This window comes from Mytilus galloprovincialis, chromosome 1, assembly GCF_965363235.1.
Source record: "Mytilus galloprovincialis chromosome 1, xbMytGall1.hap1.1, whole genome shotgun sequence".
Taxonomy (NCBI): domain Eukaryota; kingdom Metazoa; phylum Mollusca; class Bivalvia; order Mytilida; family Mytilidae; genus Mytilus; species Mytilus galloprovincialis.
In genome coordinates, this window is record NC_134838.1 from 115,439,416 (window position 1) to 115,460,612 (window position 21,197).

The 21,197-nt window shown below is 31.0% G+C and overlaps 1 protein-coding gene across 2 annotated transcripts; it reads left to right on the forward strand.

Moving 5' to 3' along the window:
- Positions 1-18: 18 nt before the first annotated feature.
- On the forward strand, positions 19-19,690 carry LOC143052767 (mitochondrial enolase superfamily member 1-like). Of its 2 annotated transcripts, none has more exons than XM_076225876.1 (16): positions 19-176; positions 3,510-3,612; positions 5,435-5,550; positions 6,132-6,218; positions 7,489-7,515; positions 7,989-8,029; positions 9,239-9,270; positions 9,857-9,895; positions 10,424-10,506; positions 10,826-10,860; positions 11,284-11,371; positions 12,088-12,222; positions 13,011-13,182; positions 15,667-15,766; positions 17,403-17,484; positions 18,990-19,690. In XM_076225876.1, the coding sequence occupies exons 1-16, from the start codon at positions 90-92 to the stop codon at positions 19,101-19,103; spliced, it is 1,341 nt and encodes a 446-aa protein (XP_076081991.1). In that variant the 5' UTR covers positions 19-89; the 3' UTR covers positions 19,104-19,690. The 2 variants fall into 2 exon arrangements, with proteins under 2 accessions (XP_076081991.1, XP_076081994.1); XM_076225879.1 differs by lacking the exon at positions 3,510-3,612 and adding an exon at positions 4,704-4,806 and having other exon boundaries at positions 27-176.
- The last annotated feature ends 1,507 nt before the right edge of the window (positions 19,691-21,197 follow it).

The window sequence follows — 21,197 nt, forward strand, 5'->3', positions numbered from 1 at the left end:
TCGGAACCTCTCTGATGTTTCGGGATTTTACCTTTTGTGCCACACCCCCTTTTATTTTTGGTTGAACAGAGTGTGTGCTGGTTGTAATAATGGTTCTTCCCACTAAGATAACTGATTTAATTGTAAAAGACATTAGATTTCCAACCTCGTTAGAGAAAGATGGATCTGATGCAATGGTAATTTACTGATGACATCTTCTAAAATCTAATTTGCATCTGTAGTTAAAATTAGAGTAGCTTTTAAAATTTGATACAAATAGATAAACATATATATGTAGGACTCTAAAGTGTGATGGGGACGCTAAAGTGCGATCGGCTTTGCTAAAGTGCGATTCAACACTACGCTAAAGTGCGATACAACCATACGCTAAAGTGCGATACAACCATACGCTAAAGTGCGATACAACCATACGCTAAAGTGCAATGGTCTGCGAAAGTATAGATGTAAGAAATGTAGATGGATTATGACGTTAACAGTTGTTTATACAAAGTAAGAAATGTAGATGGATTATGACGTTAACAGTTGTTTATACAAACTAAAAATAAACACGCCTTAAGACAAATTAAAATGTTTGATTATGAACTTTTCAACCAAATGTCAATGACTTAAGGTAGCACAATACAAAGATTTTTTTACTTCCAATCACTAACCTTTGAAATGCTGTAACTTTCTTATGAATGCATAGAAAATAATAAAAGAGGTATATATAGATAGATAAAAGATCAATCTTTTAAATGAATGCAATATTTTTATTATGCAATTATTATGTAATCAATTATTATGTAATTAGTGGCAAAATATGGATAGGTTCACTTGAATGAATTTAGCTCTATCATCTCTTTAACTATACAGAAAATTTTAACCAAATCTTAATCAATACTTCATGGGCTTCAAAAGAGTGTCTCAGATTGTCTCTATGGTGTTCCATTCTCTCATAAATCTCTAATTAGTGTAAACATCCTAACCACATAAAAGAAGAAAATGTTTAATTAGGTGTAAAATTTGTTCTATACATTCTATCTGAAATCTGAGACACCCTTTTGTAGATAATGGCCATAGGAACAACATATATTAATAAAACCAACCCTCTAGGGATACACATGCAGAAACTAATTTCATTTGAAAGTGGAAATTTGGTGAAAAATTATTTAGACTTATATAAAGTTGGTGACCGATTCCACATATGTTTTATACCAACTCTGTTATAGTTATGAACCGATTCTGTGAAAGTTGGGGGTCCCATGTGGCTTTCCATAGGAAGGTGTTTCCATAAGTGATAAGACTACATCGTGTGGACGGCAATTAAGCTACCCCAATTATCACAATATTTAACACGCCTGAATTGTTTTTATTTACAAGAAATATAGTCTTTTGTGATACCTAAATTACCTTTTTAGCAATTATTACTTTGTCGGACTTTTAGAATCATTCACTTAAGACTACAGTTGAATTATAATGCCTATCACATATATGGTATTTCTTATTATTCCAGATTCTGCAAAAGTACTTTTTTTACTTTAAATGTTCCTCAATGTTTTAAAGCCCTTGAACCTTACTCTTTTGGTCCATCGCACTTCAGCGTGATATACCATCGTAATTTAGCAAACAAACAGCCATCACACTTTAGCGTGAGACACCATCATACTTTAACGTAGACAATCGCACTTTAGCGTGACCATTGCACTTTAAAGTACCATCGCACTTTAAAGTCCAACATAAATAATAATTCCAGTTCAAACCAGGGACTTTCTATACTAGTTAGTATAGAAAGTCCCTGTTCAAACAAACAAATTTAGCATTGCAAAACTACAAATATTCTTGACAGTCAATTGTGCAATAATTAAAAAGAATTTTACTGTGTTAAGAGGTTACAAGTAAGTTGTTTTTATATTGCCTTATTGGTGGCCACTGCAGTGTTTTAGTCTTCGAAGCTGGCCTGAGTAGTTTTTCAAAACTGTCCAGATTTTTTTTACATGACAAGCTTCCAAATTAGTTTATTATGTCTGAAAATTGGTCTGTTTGTCTTTTTATCAGAGTTGTCATGTTCTTAAACTCATCTTTAATCTTTGATAATAAACTCATAATAGATACCAGGATTAAATTTTGTATTTACCCCAGACAGAGGGGCCTGATGGTTTTTTTCGTTCTTCATGGTCAGCGCATTTTCGCTATAGTAAGCCGTTTATCTACAGATTTTTTTTTTACATTTTCGTGATTCGTGATCATGGGAATTTATTTTCTGTGAATCGTGATTGACAAAAAAATCAACTCGTGAATAGTGCTGAGAAAATTAAAATTAATGTAGTGTACAGTACACACAGAGAGGATGTAATCTCATACTCCCTACAGTGTTAAAACTTGTCACACCAGGAAACTCCAGCAACACTCTCCAAATCTTGGGAGGAAATTGGGAGAAACTTGGAGTCATTCCTCCCTAAAGCTCCTTAATTGTTTATTACCTTGGTGTGGTTTCTCCCAACACCATGATTTTATTGCTATGTTTACCTTTGAAGTGTGCCAGTAGTTGATGACTACAATAAACATTTCTTGTGTTTCCTGTCTTAAATGACAGTCACAAAATGATGAAAAGTGTTAGATTTGTTAAATTTAATCAGAGATATATTATAATCTGATTTATTAAAGAATCCTGCACAACTTTTATTAAAAATATATTCAGCATTTGTTCTGACAGTGTTGGATTTTCATACCTAAGAAACATTATTAAAACAAACAAAACATCATCTGTAAGTGGAGTATACTTCATAGAAAATAAAGACATATATTTTAATTGAATTTATTCATTTTTTTTTATATAAATTTAAATAATAAATGAAGATTATTTAAATATAATATGTATGAAATTTATCTACATTATTTTATTTTATTCATTTTTTTTTTTTTGTATTATTACTATTATTTTTTAAACCATGTATATATTAATATCTATATGTTTAAACTGACCATAAATACAACTTATTGTAAATATGAAGTTGTATTCTTAATTATGAGATTATGAAAGAATGTAAATAATTTTCCAATCTAAAAATACTTTTTGTATATAATTTTTAAAAATAATTTCATTAACCTTTTTTATAGCTTTCAGAAATAGAAAATAGGAAATGATTGAAATGGGAAGAAGTTGACATGTAATTATATGTCACTGTCAGACCATGCAGTCGTGCTTTGTTGATTTTTTTTACTTTTACCTGCAATCAACAGGTCATAATATAAAACCCTCCCAGATGGGAGGAATTACTTGGTGTTTTTTGGGAGGGAAATTTGTGTTTCACAGTGTGACACTGTGTTACACCATAATCAGTGTTGGGAGTATGAGATTACATCCTCTCTGTGTGTACTGTAATTATAGATTTAACAAAAGGAGTTCACCAAAATTTTAAGGAGCCATGCAATTTAGGATACAGTAGTATTGAAACCATGCATGTGTGTATCTGTTTTTACTTTCTCAAAAACATTGCATTGATAAAAAGGTGAATTTTATTTATTTTCAGCATAAATCCCCAGATTATTCTCTTGCATATGTAATTGTAAAGACGGACAGTGAAATAGAGGGACGAGGGATGACCTTCACTGTTGGCAGGGGAACACACATAGGTATTAAGCATGATATCCTATTTATCATGTATGGACATTTTTCTGTTCTTGAGAACATTGCAAATTTCATAAAAACATTGAGAGCATTTCAAATTTCATAAAAAAATTAATTATTTAACTATTTAATTCCTGTAAAATTCTAAAACATGTATTGATATGTAAAATTTATTTATTTTGATTGCTGTTGAGATATCTCAAATAAACCACAAAAGGATGAACAAAACAATAGTTATTGATACAATGATGACAATTTCCTTAAAAAATGCTAGATTTTCTCAAATGGATTTCAATTTTGAAAATAGTAATTGAAATATTTAATAATAACTTTAATAATGGGATATACAATCTAATTAATATTTTTTACTACCTTCTAAAAGCACTGAATGATACAAAGAAATACCTTAAAGACAATGTTTATATCCCAATAATTAAAAAATTGGCTTTTAACACAATAAAATACAGTTTATGTTGTTAGGCAGCAACCATTTGATTTTCTGGGGGGGGGGGCTATGGTTTTTTTTGGAAAAAAAAGTTTGTTTCCAGTTTTTGGAGAAAAAAATAATTTGTTTTTGATTCTGAGAAAAAAAAAATGTTTGTTTCACCCTCAGCTGCCACTATATGTAATGCTAAAATTGAAAGAAAAAAATTGTTTTCGACTTGTCGCGAAAAAAATAGATTGTTTTTCGCCGCAGGCGAAAAAAAAAGTTTGCACAGAAAAAAAAACCATAGCCCCCCCCAGAAAATCAAATGGTTGCTGCCTTAGTCCATGATTTTTTTTTTAGTATTTTGAATAGAAACATAACAAATTCTTTCACTTTTGAACGATAGATCATTAGCCCTATCTTTCTTAAAAACTTTGAAATTGAAATGTTTCCAGGGACAGAATTTTGTTTACTTTTCCCTAAAAGAATTATATGGCACATGTATGGTTTACAATTCATTGTTTTGTTTTTATTTTTAGTGTAAAAAACCAGACTTATCATGTTCATATGTCACTATAATTACTGATTCTACATTTTCTGGAAATGGTTTAACTTTTACTGCTGGTAAAGGCACAGAAATAGGTACAGCATATAAATCCTTTATTGCAGCACAGGGCACCAGATTATTCATGTGCTAATGTAACACTGATAACCAATTCTGCTTTTATTGGAAATGGTATAACCTTTACTGCTGGTAGAGGAACACACATAGGTACATACAAAAATATTTTTTTTGGCAGCACCCCAGGATGATTTTTGAACATATGTTATTTTGATAACTAACAAAAATGTATATGGAAAGGGTTAATATCTTTCTAATTGGCACAGTAACACAAATAGGTTCACATTTTGTTATCATTTGTATCAAGCTTTTTGGATTTTTTACGTTGTCATGGGAAGCAAATCTCCTTATTTTTCTGTTCCTTGCTTTTGATAATAAAATTGAAACACTAGCACAGCTATCAAGAAGTGTGAATGTTATGTTACTGTAACTTTTGTTTCCCATTTCTCAATTTTTAATCACAAATTCAGAAAAATACCTGCTTTAGTATATGCAATCTCTCCACACTTTGCCCTCTTTGAGACACTTTATACCTGTTATAGCTAATCATATACATAAATAGGTACTTTTTCTTTTAGCTATAAGTCTTAATGTCTTTATATTTGGCATTTGATACATACTTTAATTTCATGATTTTATTAAGTTGTTGTGTGAATTCTAGTATGAAAGCAATGTCCATGTGCTATATTGATTGTTCTCTTGTAACAAAACTAGCAATCCATGAATACGAATTCGTATACATTATATAAAAATGATTACACTAAAGTTTTATTTTCAGTGTGCTGTGCTGTAGAAGCCTTCAAGAAGCTGGTAGTTGGACAGAATTTAGCGGATATTTTTGGAAATTTTGGCCAATTCTGGCAGTCTATATGTAGTGAAGATCAAATCAGATGGGTAAGTCAACTGTAACGTTAGACTAATATTTTCAACTGTAATATGAGAGGTGTATAGTATCAGGATAAACAGCATGAATGATACTTGACAACCTCAGGGACTCGATTTAACATCCTGTCTGACATACTAACGTCAAGGTTAAAGTGATTCATTTTCTGATTTTGTTTTTCACATTAATAATAGAATATCTCATGGAAATTTTTGTAATTGTACCAAATATTATGATAAATTGAAGTCCTTTCCTTTCTTATTGTTATTTTTTCCTCTCCTGGAAGTTGATTACTAAATATCTTCTTTTTGAGTGGATGTTTTTCAGTTAATTCTGTATGTGATCTGTATGTGGTTGCCACTGATATATTCATTCAAAACTTTTATTTATTTTGACAAAAAGATAGTATAAGGTTATATTAAACTGCACAATGAGTGAATAAAATTACCATTTAGTCACTATTCAGCGATTGATATTAATTGAATATAATATTCATTACAGAGTTAAAGTTTAAGGCATACATGTAGTTTTGATCAAATAGTACAGAAATCAAGCAACTGAGAATGATAGGTTAATTCTTTTCTTATTTCAGTTAGGACCAGAAAAGGGTGTGACACATCTAGCTACAGCAGCCATTGTTAATGCATTATGGGATTTATGGGCTAAAATGGAAGAGAAGGTGAGTGTTATTCACTTAATTTTTGTTATATTAGCCAATCTTAGATCAGAAATGAATCAACTGTATAGATAATATTGCCATTCCTCAGATGTATGACTAATTTTACAAAAAGGACTATCTGAAAAAATTACTGATAAATTTAAACCTCAATTTTTTCCTCAGTTTAATTAATTATAGTATAACTAATCGCCGTATTTGAATATCAAAAATAAGACAACGCGTGACCGAACGACGCATGGATTAAACGAGTGCGCAGCACGAGTTTAATCCATAGCGGCGTTCGGTCACAAGTTGTTTTATTTTTGATATTCAAATACGGTGATTAGTTATACTTTTTATTACATTGGCTAATGGCTTTTTTTATGAAATTAATGTAGAAAATGTAAGGAACTATATATTTTTCCTACGCATTCACAATTTGTTTTGATCCGACGTTATCGACGTCTTGACAACGACTATTGTTGTATGACGTCAGAGAGTGAAATAACCACGTTTAATTCACATGTGAAATTATCGGTTTTTATCTAACTGGGAAATCAATGTAATTTATTGCCACCAATGTAATAATTTGTATTTTTAATAAATAATGAGTTCAAAAGCTCTCAAATTTAAAATGATTTTTTTTAAAACTGCATTATAGATATGTTTTGGTTAGGATATATTGGTTTGATTTAATCTTTTTAAGGAATGACTGTAGTATTTTTTCTGTCTATGAAGAAATAACATAAAAAATTTGGTGCACACTGAATAACGCGTGTAGCGGGTTATTTAACAGTGTGCACCACATTTTTTATGTTATTTCGAATAGACAGAAAAAATATTACAGTCATTTCTTATAATTTAATTCTAAATTCCATTTTAAACCGTAGAAAACCATGAAAAAACGTTGATGACGTCACGGTCACATGTCTAAATTATGTCTATGGGCTCATAACAAAATAACGTCAGCCAATCAGAAGACGCGTTACATCCAAAATTAAATTATAAACCTATATCTTTGAACTTTACATATCAAAGTATGTATTCCAAATCATTATGATTACATTTTCTATTACTTTACTCTTTATAATAAACTCATTTGATTACATTTTCTATTACTCTACTCTTTATAATAAACTCATTTGTATACTCTGAATAAATGTCTTTTTCTTTAAGTTTACATGAAAGCTTTTACATGAATTATTTTAGTTCACGATGACAGCATGTTTCTGATAATTTGTTAATTTTTCAAGTATGACAAATACTTTATTTTTCATTTGCTTTTTTTCAGCCATTGTGGAAACTTCTTGCAGATATGGTAATGTATACAATGTCAATAGTGTAATTTTGATTCAGCTATGTCCTATGATAATTACACCGTTTTTCCTTCCATCTGCATTTCTATGTCATACCATAAGTCAAGATTAACGTTATTGATTTTTCATTATATTTCGGCACAGTCTATATGCCTATTATTCGAATGAGCATTTCCACTCTTACATGTATATATTGGTGAATATTGGAGAAAAAAAATTGTGTTAAAAACTTAATTTCAGTTAGATAATTCCAAATTTTGAGAAACAGTTTTGGTGCTAAGATTTTAAAGATAGTGTGTATGTAGATGTAATATGCAATATTCAATTGATCCACATGTAAAAACTTAGCCCAGTCATCATTACTGTAATAATACTGTAAATATAAAAGTAGATGTGTGATTTTTTTTTTAATTTAAGACAGCAACCCTGTTATGACAGGCACATTAATTTATCTATTTAATGTTTATTTTAATAGGAACCAGAAAAACTTGTTTCAACCATTGATTTTAGATATATGTAAGTATTCTCAAGGTCAGTCACTCCTGTATTACTATTGTGCACAGTTAAACAGTAAAAAAAAGTAAAATCACAAAAATACTGAACTCAGAGGAAAATCAATTCGGAAAGTCCATAATCACATGGCAAAATCAAATAACAAAACGCATCAAAAATGAATGGACAAGAACTGTCATATTCCTGACTTGGTACAGGCATTTTCAAATGTAGAAAATGGTGGATTGAACCTGGTTTTATAGCTAGCTAAACCTCTCACTTGTATGACAGTCCCATCAAATTACATTTTATTGTCACCGATGCGTGAACAAAACAAACAGACACAATAGTTAAAAATGCCAAAAATAGGGGTACAGCAGTCAACATTGTGTTATCATCTTAATAACTATAAAAACAACAAATGTAACGAAGAAGCACAAAAAGGCATACATCAAATTAACATCCTCATTTTGATTATATTATACGATTTTATTTGTCTATGTAAAATGCACCCATTAAGGAAGGAGGGTTTTGAGTACTGGTGTAAAATTGCACGTTTGAAATTCGCACAGGTAGACATGAAATAATTTTGTCGTTCAAAGTATGACAGGATGCATAAATACAGTCACACAAAATAGATATAACAAAAACTGACTAAACAGTATAAAGTAATAATAAATAAAATAATAGTGTGGTTCAAAGTATGACGGGATACATAAGTACAGAGTCACGTCAAATGTATATCACAAAAAAGTGGGTTAACAGTAAAAGTACTATTAATAAATAAAATAATTTTGTCATTCAAAGTATGACAAGATACATAGGTACAGAGTCACATCATAAAATAATTTTGTCGTTCAAAGTATGATGGGATACATAAGCACAGATATTTCAAGACAGTGATAAAAATCCAGTGATTATAATGATTGAACATGTATGTTAAACATAATGAAAACTTGAGAATGTATGATGGTGTATACATATTACTTTTGTTTCTTCTGCATGTTCTGGTAATTCAAGATATAATTTGGTTGAAATAAATTAGTAATTTTACAATTAAGGGAAAATAAGTTGTTTGAAATAAATTAGAAAATTAACCATTTAGGGGAGATGACTCCATTGTTTGCTATTATTCTAACTCAAATGTATCTACCCGGTAGATATTTCTTGATTTACATTAGTTTTCCAAATATTTTATATGCAGACATTTACAGTTATACTTTTTAATTGCAGGGAGGATGCATTAACAAAAACAGAAGCAATAGGTATGATGGAATTTATTTTTCTTTCTGTAGATAAGTTAGAATGAAAAAAGGATTGGATTTTTTTTTTATATGAAAATTGATAGAACTTACAACAACTGTTTGATAGATGAGATACAATGAAAGAACTTTTATGTTGATGTGGTCTCATAGAGTATCAACTGTGTCACATATGTATGAATGTCTTAGAACTCACCAACATTCTGATCAGCTGTTTCTCAGATAACATGATTTACAGCCATAAAATTTTATGTGTAGGTGAACCATTGAAAAACTGTCCATGTTCTACAAGACACTTTTTTAAGGCAAATGACCAATATTTCAGTTTTAAGTCTGAACTATACAACTTGGTGTTACAGATGCATCTAGAGAAACCACAATCACCATAAAAAGTTATGCAAATCTGACAAATATTTCATACTTCTGTAACCTCCTTACATCAGAGTAAAATTTTCAAATACCAAGTGACCAATCAAATTACTTAATGGATGTATGTATGCAATAATGAGAATGTAACGTTTTTCTATAAAAATATGTTTAAGAGTTGTATTTTTTTTTACTGAATATAACAATATGATCTTACTTTCAGAACTTTTGAAATCAAGACAAGCTGGAAAGGCAGACAGAGGTAATTAAGATTTTTTTTAAAGTATGAGATGGACAATAGTCCTAAACAATTTAAAATGATAGAAATTCTGATCCACACAATTTGCAAGCATTCTTTGTTTGAAATTTCTTATCCCACTTTTTATGAACTTTTAAGCTACAAGGGTAGTTACTGTCTTGAAATTAATACAAATGGCATTCAAAAAATATGAATTCTGCATGGAATACAGTAAATAAAGGTTTCATTGTGATTCAAATTTTCTTAATATTTGAAGCTGTGATTTAAACATAAAATGATCAACAACAGAGACTCTGCTTCTATTTGATATAATAGGAGATAGTACATTCAGTTGAATTGTAACTTCCTGTTCAATGCAAAGATAGCATAGAAAAGATAAGATACATTTTAAGATACAAAAATATTATTATTATAGTACATGTATCCTTTGGATGAAATAAGACTAATTACCAAAAGATTTAATATAAATCTGATCATGTATTAATATCCTTCTAATATGGCATAAAGTTAATTTGGTAAGTCTTATTTTAGAGGCTGAACTTAAAAGTACAGGTTTCCCAGCGTACACAACATCATGTGGTTGGTTAGATTACCCAGATGACAAAATCAGAAAGGTATTATTCTATCATCTAACTTGATTCTATACAAAATAAACTAGCCATATATATACAAAACAACCTAAAATAAAACTGTGTTTTCGTTTTAAAAATCATATTTAATGATGTGTTCTTTTTATATAAACTGTAAATTGAACAATGATAATAATGTCATAACTGTAGAAAAGAACCATTGAAATATGACAAATGTTTTAAATATCACATCTTTAGTAGTAAAAACTAAGAAATACTGCATTATACATACTAAAATTTCTTTATATTTAAAAATCAGCTTTTAAACATTGCTTTAAGAAGACAGTTTTTTTCTCTCTTCTAGTTAGCAACTGAAGCAATAAGTCAAGGAATGGAGAGGTAAGATCATTATATTTCTGGTATGTGAACTTGACTGAAGTGGATGCATGTGTGTTTGACTTTATCCCACTTCACTGTGCTTATATCACCCTGCTCAGTCTGTATGCTACTTTTATAGTTTTGTAAATAAATAGCAAAACATTTTAGTGGCATCACAATTAGAGCAAAGCAAAACTTATCTGGATTTCTTTGTTTGGGACAATGTAAAAATGTTGAAAGGAAGCAAAAACAATAACCAGAATTAGTACAATAAACAGATTATTGAGTTTCTGTGTATCTCTAATGTAAAGTTTTACTATAAGCCATGTTACACAATGTAAAATTTGTTAAGCCCCATGCTACCCTATCTTTTCAAAATGTGCATGTAAAAGAAAGAGTTATGGTTATTGAATGGAGGATTTACTTTATTTTGTTTTCTTTCAGATTTAAAATGAAAGTTGGTGGAGATATAGAGGATGATATCAGAAGAGCAAAAATCTTCAGAGAAACCATTGGATATGATAGATTATGGGTGAGTCAATGGAATATTATATTTAGATATACATTAAAAATACATTAAATTAAATTAAAGGTACTGTAATATCTTTAATAATGGGGAAATTGAAGATAAAAACATAATAGATTTACCTCAAAATGAGAAATATTAGAAAATAGAATACAAGTTATATATTCAATAGGTCTTAACTATTTATGACTTTATGTGCCAATAAAATATTTTATTGGCACATAAATAATTAAGACACTGTGCTTGTATTAAACTTTTTATGCTTTGTATTAATAAATTCATTCCTGTAAAGAAGTTAACCTCCACTTTGAGATTTACAGTTCTGAAACAAGCAATCTTATTTCAAAGTGTTAGCAAAGAATGTAGTAAAATAAGAATATTGCAAAAGAATGTTAGTAAATTTTTAAAAGTTATCTCCCCTGGTTGTATAACTTGCAATGAATTATACACAGTTTGGATTTCTAGTAAAAAGACACAATAAGTGAATTTAAATTTTGTTTAGAAATATTACACTTGTACATGCAGCCAAATTAAAGTTTGCATGTATTTTTTGACAAATTTTCAACATTGCTTGATTTTTTTGCAGTTCTTAAACTTTTAATAATCTTGAATATAATGTCAGTTAAATGTGTTCAGAATAACTTTTACTGCAAATTCTTGCCATTGTATTAATTTGTTTAACAAATCCACTTGTATATAACAATTGTGAACTTTTTTTATAGATGGTGGATGCCAATCAGAAATGGGAGGTACAGGAATCTATTGATTGGATGAAAAAGTTAGCTCCATATAAACCATTGTGGATTGAGGAACCCACAAATCCTGATGATATTATGGGCCATGCTGCTATTGCTGAGGTAAGCATAAATATTTTTTACTAGAGGAAGCACAACCAACTTGTTATACTGGTGAGGTAACCATAAACTATCGAGTATAGACTAACCAATAAACCATAATATAAGCAGTGCTTTTATTGCTGATCAGTGAGCACAAGACCTTGTGATTGGAGAAACCCACTGACCCTTATAATGTTTTTGGCCATGCTGGAATTGCTGATGTGCATAATCAACTATTGTTGATAGAGGAACCAAAATACTGATTGTGTAGATATGGGCTGATCAGCTATTTCTGACATGAGCATAAAGAATTTTGAATAGAGGAATCCACAAATCCTTTTGATGTCATTTGAAGTTATTGGCCAAGCTTCAATTTCTCAGATAAACATAAATTAGTGTGGTCAAAGAAATCAGCAACTCTTTTTGATGTTTAATGAGCCATACTTGTATTGGTCAGGGAGCAATAGACCATTGTGGGTAGAGGAACCCACAAATCCTGGTAATATTATAACCCATGCTTTTATCACTAAGGGAGAAATAAACAATTGTAGATTTAGGAATACACTAACAATGGATCATGCTACTCATGTATATATTGCATAGTTAAATAAACAAATGAAGGTAGAAATTAAATGTAGTTCTGATGATTATGGGCTCTGCCTTTATTAGTCATGCTTTTATCACTGTTATTGCTGATGCTAGCCTTAACAAATATGGATAGTGGAAGCGTTGAATAATACAATGTTTCAGGCATGGTTGATGTTTTAACATGACATAATAGACTGATATTAATCTTACGTTTGTTTCAGGCATTGAACCCACTTGGTATTGCTGTGGCAACAGGAGAACATTGTCAGAACAGAGTAATGTTTAAACAGTTTCTGAAGGCCAAGGCCATGCAGTATTGTCAGATTGATGCCTGTAGAGTGGGCGGTGTTAATGAATGTGTAGCAATTATTTTAATGGCAGCTAAATATAACAGTTAGTATATTAACATATAAGGCCACACCAATTTGATTCCTTGTTCGACGGACCCGCCCGCACCTATTTTTTTCAAAACAGAATTTTTTTATTTTTTTTATATTCCCGCTTCCCGCATCCGGAAATGTAATCATGTTCATTTCCCGCACCGTTGTTTTTGTAAATATTATGAAAAGATATCAACATTTGTTTTAATTTAAATCACAGTCTAACCTGTATATAACGACTTTAAACATAAAATCACCCAACCACAAGGTGTCAATATCTGTGAGAATATGTGTTCCGGCATGAAAGCTATTTATCCAAAGAGGGAGTGCTCCGATATAAATTTATAACAGCGCGGAAATACCTGTAAAGAACAAACAATTGGTTTCTTTCCCCCTTACTTATATTCCCTATCAAAAGATGTTCGCTGTTAGAATAAAGTACGAAGAACTTCTGAAGGATTTACCTTCAACTGCAATTATATTGTATGCTGGCGAAACAAAACTATCTATAGCCACTGCATGTTTATGCACCTGTCCTGATTGATTCAGGGGCATGTCGTTCAGCAGTTATCGTTTGTTGATGTTGTTCATAATTTGGTATTTTCCTGTTTGGATATATATATAAATTAGACCGTTGGTTTTCCTGTTCGAATTGTGTACGCTAATAATTTTGGGGTCCTTTATAGCTTGCTGTTTGGTCTGTATCAAAGCCCTGTGTAAAAGGCCGTACTTTGACCTGTGTTTGTTATAATCAGGTTGAGAACAACCCTCCCTCAGAAAGGGGTCATTTTATTGATGTAGAAAAGAAAATAGAAATACCAAGGATTTGTATAGTTCTTCTATACAAAACCTTTGAAAACTTAGAATTTTGTACTCAAAAAGAGGAGATTTCATCATCAATCATATTGTAAACAACTTTTTCTAAAAGAGGGGTCCACTTATTTTGAATAATATAAAACTGTTAAAGTAAATGTGTTAACATGGTTAAAGTCCAGGAATATAACAAAATTCTTGGACATGTTTTGACCATGCACTTAATACCAGATAGATATATAGTTCTATGAGAAAATATGAGCTCTTTTATACAAACAAATATATTATAACTTATATTGATTCCTCATAAAACATGTAAAAGGGATATCTATAGCATTAAGGGGTTGCCCCAAAACTGATTATGACTTAAATGGAGAATTGTCTCATTGTCAGTCACACACACATAGACCAGATTTAACTATTTCTTGGTGAACAGGGAAAAAATACATCAGAAATTAAAGAAATGTCAATGTACAAGTGATAAATCAAGTTTTAATATTGTCAAAATTTACTTTTTAATGTTTACAAAAAAAAATTATAATCGCTCGCCTTTACTTTGCAAGCTTCGCCTCAAAAATTTGCAAATTAAATATTTTTTTATTAAAATTTTCAAATCGCTCGCTCGCCCCATATTTTGGAGTCCAAAAATCCGTAGAACAAGAAATTAAATTGGTGTGGCCTAACATAGATAGGTTAAGATAACAATATGAACTGCTTTGGTGGTATATACAATTTCCAGATAAACAATCAGTTTATTAAAAACTTAATTCATATTTTTGTAAAGTGAATTAAATTCATTAAGGACTTTTCATTTCAGATAACATTATTTTATAGGTTGTCCCACTGTCTATATCACTCTTCTCAGCTGTTAACAATATTGCATACCAGTATCACGGTTTAATTTGTGATGTCAACTGCATTGATCAAGCCTTAATAACTTTGACCCGAACATATCAAAGTAAAATATCAGCTGCTCTACACAATATGAAGATTTTTTGAACTGGTTCGCTTTGCTCACTTATCCAAAAGCTTCTTATTGTGACACACTGCTGATATTTTACATTATTTTACTTCATGTAAAAATACCATATTTTGATTGGCTAATACGAGGGTGTTAATTTACTCGATCACATGGCTGAGAGGGTAACAATTGTTTTGAATGTCACCCTCTTGGCCAGACCGATCAAAAATCGATAATTTAAAGGACAATGAACTGATTTTACATCAAGATATCAAATACAATGCTTAAGTTCTATATTTTAGCTCATATTTTATTATTTGACTGTCAAAATAAAAAAATGAAACATCTTGCTTCACTTCTGTTGATTGTTCTAATACCCGTAACATTGTTATGTCCCTAGAAAATACCTTTAAATACAATATATCTGTAAAAGACAATAATTATAAAATTGGCTTCGCCGTGGTTGGCAATGTTTTCTTTGGGTGCCAATCTACTCAATCACCTTCTCAGCTGTGTGTTATTTATATAATAACAAAACACAGACACCTTGATAATTGGTACTTATCTAGGATGTGTATGATGAGAATTCTAATAGTGAAATTGAATGTGATTAAAATGTAAGATTTCAGCCTAGTGTAAAAGTATTTTCAAGGATTATGACTTCTATTCATGTATGTGCCCTAGTAGACCTTTTTACATGTTATGAATATTTGATTATTTCAGTTCCTGTGTGTCCCCATGCTGGTGGTGTAGGTCTGTGTGAACTTGTACAACATTTGTCAATGTTTGACTACATATCAGTTGGTTGCTCTTTAAAAAACAGGTCTGTATATTTTCTATGTTGAGGATTGATTAGTTGATAGATTAGTGTTTAATGTCACTTTAAAAAGATCACTATTGTGACAGTGAGTTTTTATTCGTGGAGAAAGCCAGAGTGTCAGGAGTGAAACACTACCTTCGATAAGAAAACTAACAAGCCTTGTCAATTAAGATTGGAATCAAGTGCTCCTACCCTGTTCAGAATTCTAATCACAACTTCAGTGTTGACTGGCTAGTGATGCAATAATTAAACTACTTAGACCATTACAAAAAAAAAAAAACTGTATGATGCTGTCAAGACATAATTAATAGATAATGTATATGTGCATAGATATTGCAAAGATTTTTGTAAAGAGGGAAAGTATAAAGATTCAAAATAAAAAAAAAACTCTATAATAATGAGAAATATCAAGGAAAATAGGTGAAAAATAAAAATTTCTTAGGATGAAGATCATGTTCTAAAATTCTTTACCAAAACCCTTACCTCTACTGATTTACTAAAATACCTGACCTCTTTAGTTATTTGTCAAAAGACATTTTTATACCCCCGCTTTAAAAAAAGGGGGGGTATACTGTTTTACCTCTTTATACCCCCGCTTTAAAAAAGGGGGGTATACTGTTTTACCTCTGTCTGTCAGTCCGTCCGTCAGTCAGTCAGTCAGTCCGTCCCATGAAACTTTCGTCACATTTTTCTCAGGAACTACACATCCACCCTTTCTGTAATTTGGTATCAACATTTATATATGTCAGCCATACCGTGTGATGCGTTTTCAGATTCATCACTTGACAACTTCCTGTTTACCGAACACTTGTCTGATTTTACACATGATAGCCAAGTTGAAAATTTTCGTCACATTTTTCTCAGGAACTACAATACAAGGATTTCTGAAATTTGGTTTCAGGATTTATATAAGTCAGCTATACCGTGTGATGCGTTTTCAGATTCATCACTCGACAACTTCCTGTTTACCGAACACTTGTATGATTTTACACATGATAGCCAAGTTGAAAATTTTCGTCACATTTTTCTCAGGAACTACAATACAAGGATTTCTGAAATTTGGTTTCAGGATTTATATAAGTCAGCTATACCGTGTGATGCGTTTTCAGATTCATCACTTGACTACTTCCTGTTTACCGAACATTTGTATGATTTTACACATGATAACCAAGTTAAAAATTTTCGTCACATTTTTCTCAGGAACTACAATACAAGGATTTCTGAAATTTGGTTTCAGGATTTATATAAGTCAGCTATACCGTGTGATGCGTTTTCAGATTCATCACTTGACAACTTCCTGTTTACCGAACACTTGCATATTTTTACACTATTAATATTATCCACTTGCGGCGGGGGTATCATCAGTGAGCAGTAGCTCGCAGTTTCACTTGTTATTATTCGTTGACATGGTGTTTAAAGTAGCTGAACATTTTACCTTCTTTATGTTTGATTTTCATAAAAACAATATTGTGAATTCATTCATTTTCGTGGGTACCCATTTTCCTGGATTGAGGAAAGCTTTAATTTTGGTGGATATTTGATTTCTTATCCCACCAATAATAATGAATTAACAGTTAGTTACAAATGTATTGAATAATTGGATGTGATTAAATAAATATCCCTTTGATTATATTTTCAGAATGATTGAATATGCTGACCACTTACATGAGCATATGGAAGCACCTGTCAAAATCAAAAATGGCTGTTATGTAGTACCTACAGTAAGTATATGGCTTCCACAATTATTTTGTATATTTATTGAATATATCACACCGGCCAAATTCTAGCAGCTCCAGAATATTGTTTCCATTTGGAACTTATATTTTGAAGGAACTTTACACATGATTGACTTATGTTGCTGATTTACCTTGTATGAGTGTGTTATGATATCATGTGACTGGTCAGTTCTTCTATAAAACGCGTCTGAAATTACACTTGGGTGTTCAGTCTATCACAAGCTATAGAAAGTTATGAACCCCTGGTGATGGCAGCCATGGCAATAATACTTAAGTTATAATTAATAAGTAGACAGTGGTTAAAACCCATAATTGGGGTCAACGTATACCAATACTTGTGGTTACAGTATACCAATAACTGTGGTTAAACTATACCAATAATTATGGTTAAAGTATACCACTAAATATGGTTAAAGTATCCCACTAATTTTGGTTAAAGTATACCAATAGCTAAGGTTAAACTATACCAAGAATTGTGGTCAAAACTGACCAGTTGTGATTGCCATCATCCGTATCAAGACTATTTGTTGCTATTACTATAATTAAAGCTGTTGATGATATCTGATAGCTAATGAAATCATTTGTCCTAAGAAAATCTTGAGTTTTCTAGCCATAATACAAATGATATCGGTTCATGCTTGCAACTGAGACACTTAATGCACTGAACCCAAATTGTAATGAAAGGCAAGCGTGTTACAATAACCATATTGTTTCTTTTTTAATTTGAACTAGTAAGTAGGTAGCTCATGTTGATATCTTGCCAGTCAAACATTGTCACCTGACCATGAGGCATGACTTTATTTTCATTGTCATGAGGCTCAGTCTGTAAATCAGAAACAAATACATAATAGGTCAATGTCATTTGGTTTTTGTATTGGGTATTAAGAGAACTGGTATATGTCTATCTTTCTGGCATTTTCATTTAGCTTTGACCTCAATTTCATGCTCTAGTGGTTTGGTTATATCTTCAGGATGCATTATGTTTCTCAGTAGCTTAACATAATAGAAAATGGTTTGTGGATTGCTTTACTTTTGAGGATTTCAAGTTAACAGTATTTGCTTAAAATATTGAGTATGTAAATTGGTTGCATGGAATATGTGTTTGTTGTACATGTGTTATATGACTTTGACCTTAATTTTCAACAATGGTGATCAAGTTAAGGTGGTACCCAACACTTTTACTAAAATTAATTTCGCTCGTTTGATTTTCATTAAATTCTGTTCCTATGTAACTGTAAATAACAGCTTAACTATATTTTGTATGAGTGTTGATTTGAGGACCAAATGTTCATTTGACATATGTCATCTGGCCTTGGGAGTATATTGTTGCTCTTTAAAAAAAAAAACAATGCATCATACTAGACATCTTAGATTTTCAACTTCTTGCAAGAAATACAAATAAGATAGAGCTGTCTTCATGGACGAGAAAAACATAAATGTTGTCACTAATGTTAATAAGTTTAACAATTCATCTTTTGATATCATTTCAGGTTCCAGGATATTTGGTTGGTGTTAAAGAAGACGCCATTAAACAGTTTGAATATCCAATGGGAAGTGAATGGCAGAGAATGTTTGCTGATGGTACATTTGAACCTGATGTGTAATTGACTATTCAATCTGATGTGTAGTTTTAACTTCTGTAATATTAAAGACTAAAGTTGGCTGTTTGATCTCTTTATATTCAGTCAACTTTTAATGGATTATAATTTATGTTAAAACATATACAGAGAGCATTTAGTTTATTTTATGTTTTATATCTCAGAAACATAGATTGTTGATATTTTTCATTGGCATTTTGTATCTGATTTTGATTAATTAATATGTGCCATGTAACTGCCATAGTGATTTTCATTCTTCAATGCCTCATGTTGTTTTGTCATTCCTTCAGTATGTCAACATTTTTCATCGAGAGGTATGTTATTAATTTAGTATGGCTAGTGTCATAGGTAGATAAGAGTACGCCATAACTTTACAGAAAGGTCTAACAAATTTGGGATTGATTTAATTTATTATTTGGTGAATGAAAATTTAATTAGAAGATTATGCAATAATGCTGTTTGATTATACTCTGTAACCAGACTATGGGATTATTTTTATTTTCCTCATATATAGGTTGTTGTTGATTGTTATTAATTATTATTTATTTTTATATGAATTTTTACAAGAATCAAAATAAAGAATAATATATTTATTAGTGTATCATTATTGCAGTGATTTTAAAGTTTGAAAATGCACGTTCCTTATAGGGAATCTAGTTATAAATATGTGTCTAGAGATATTATCTTTTCACAAACATAACCCCTTTCGCTAAAAATAAAACAGGGAAAAATGCAGGCTATGGTTAATATCTCAGTGGGAAAAGTAATAATCAAGTCTAGGTCTATACGTCAGTGTTTCTGTTGTTACATTGTTTTCGATGTGTTCCCTCAGTTTTAGTTTGTAACCTGGTTTTGTTTTCTCTCAATTAAAATTTTTGACTTTTGAACAGAGGTATACTCCTGTTGCCCTTTAGGCCTTCTCTGTATATATGGAATTTTCAAAAACATTACAATCTATATTTACTGTAGCAGAAAGAGTGAATCTTTTAGCAGGAAAAAATGATCTGCAAAGTGAGATCTTCTATTAAGTCAGCATGGCTGAAACTGTCAATTGATCACTTATATGAGTTATTGCCCTTGAAGCACAATTTGACATAACATTAATTTTCCCCAAGAATTATTGACCTATAGCTTACATTTTCTTACATCCTTATGTTATTATAAAAACTTCTTACTAAGGGCCCACTTGCATGGTGTCATGAGGAGATAAACCTTTTCAAAAGGACATGAAAACCTTTCAATCCTTCAAAATTTACCATGAACCCTGAAAATGAGATAAAGGATTGATAAACCAAATCAAAAGGATATATGCAAATTATAAAAAACCAGGAATCTTCATAAAAAACTACTTGGACCAAAAACTTTAATCTGGAGTGGGACAGACAAACAGACAAACGAACAGATGTGTGAATGAACAGAAGAACGGACGAATGGATGAACCAATGGAGGGAGGCACAGATCCGAAAACATAATGCTCATAAATGGGACATAAAAATATGCACAAATTAAGAGGTCTTTCCTTTTATAATGTAAAATACATGTTCCAATAGACGTAGAATGTATTTAAAAGTTCTTGCACAGGTTATGCCCCGTACAGAAAGGTCAAATCTCTTCGGTCTAAAAAAAGTTGCGCCTTAACCACCTCAACGTTTTTCACTATTTACTATTTCTGTAAGTACAATCGTTTTTGAGATATCGACTAAAAAGTTGTAAGGTCAAAGGTCAAGGTCAACCTTAAATAGCTTTAAAACACACTGAAAATCCTTTAAATAAGGTCAAAAACACATAATTCGCTATATGGGACATGACCTTCACCTTTGTCAAGGTCATTAGTCCCCAATGTCATTGCTGAAGACCCCATGGGTCTAGGACCTTTGGTCATATAGTAAAAGCTGATTTTCTCTAGTCAGAAACCTAAAAAAGGGGTTATGCCCCTTACAGAAAGGTTAAATCTCTTCGGTCAAAATGTAACAAAGTTGCATATTAATGAATCAAACATTTTCCACTATACAACATATCTGAAACTATTAAGGTTGCTGAGATTATCCCATAACAAGGTGTTAGGTCAAAGGTCAAGTTCAACATACACATTTGACCTTG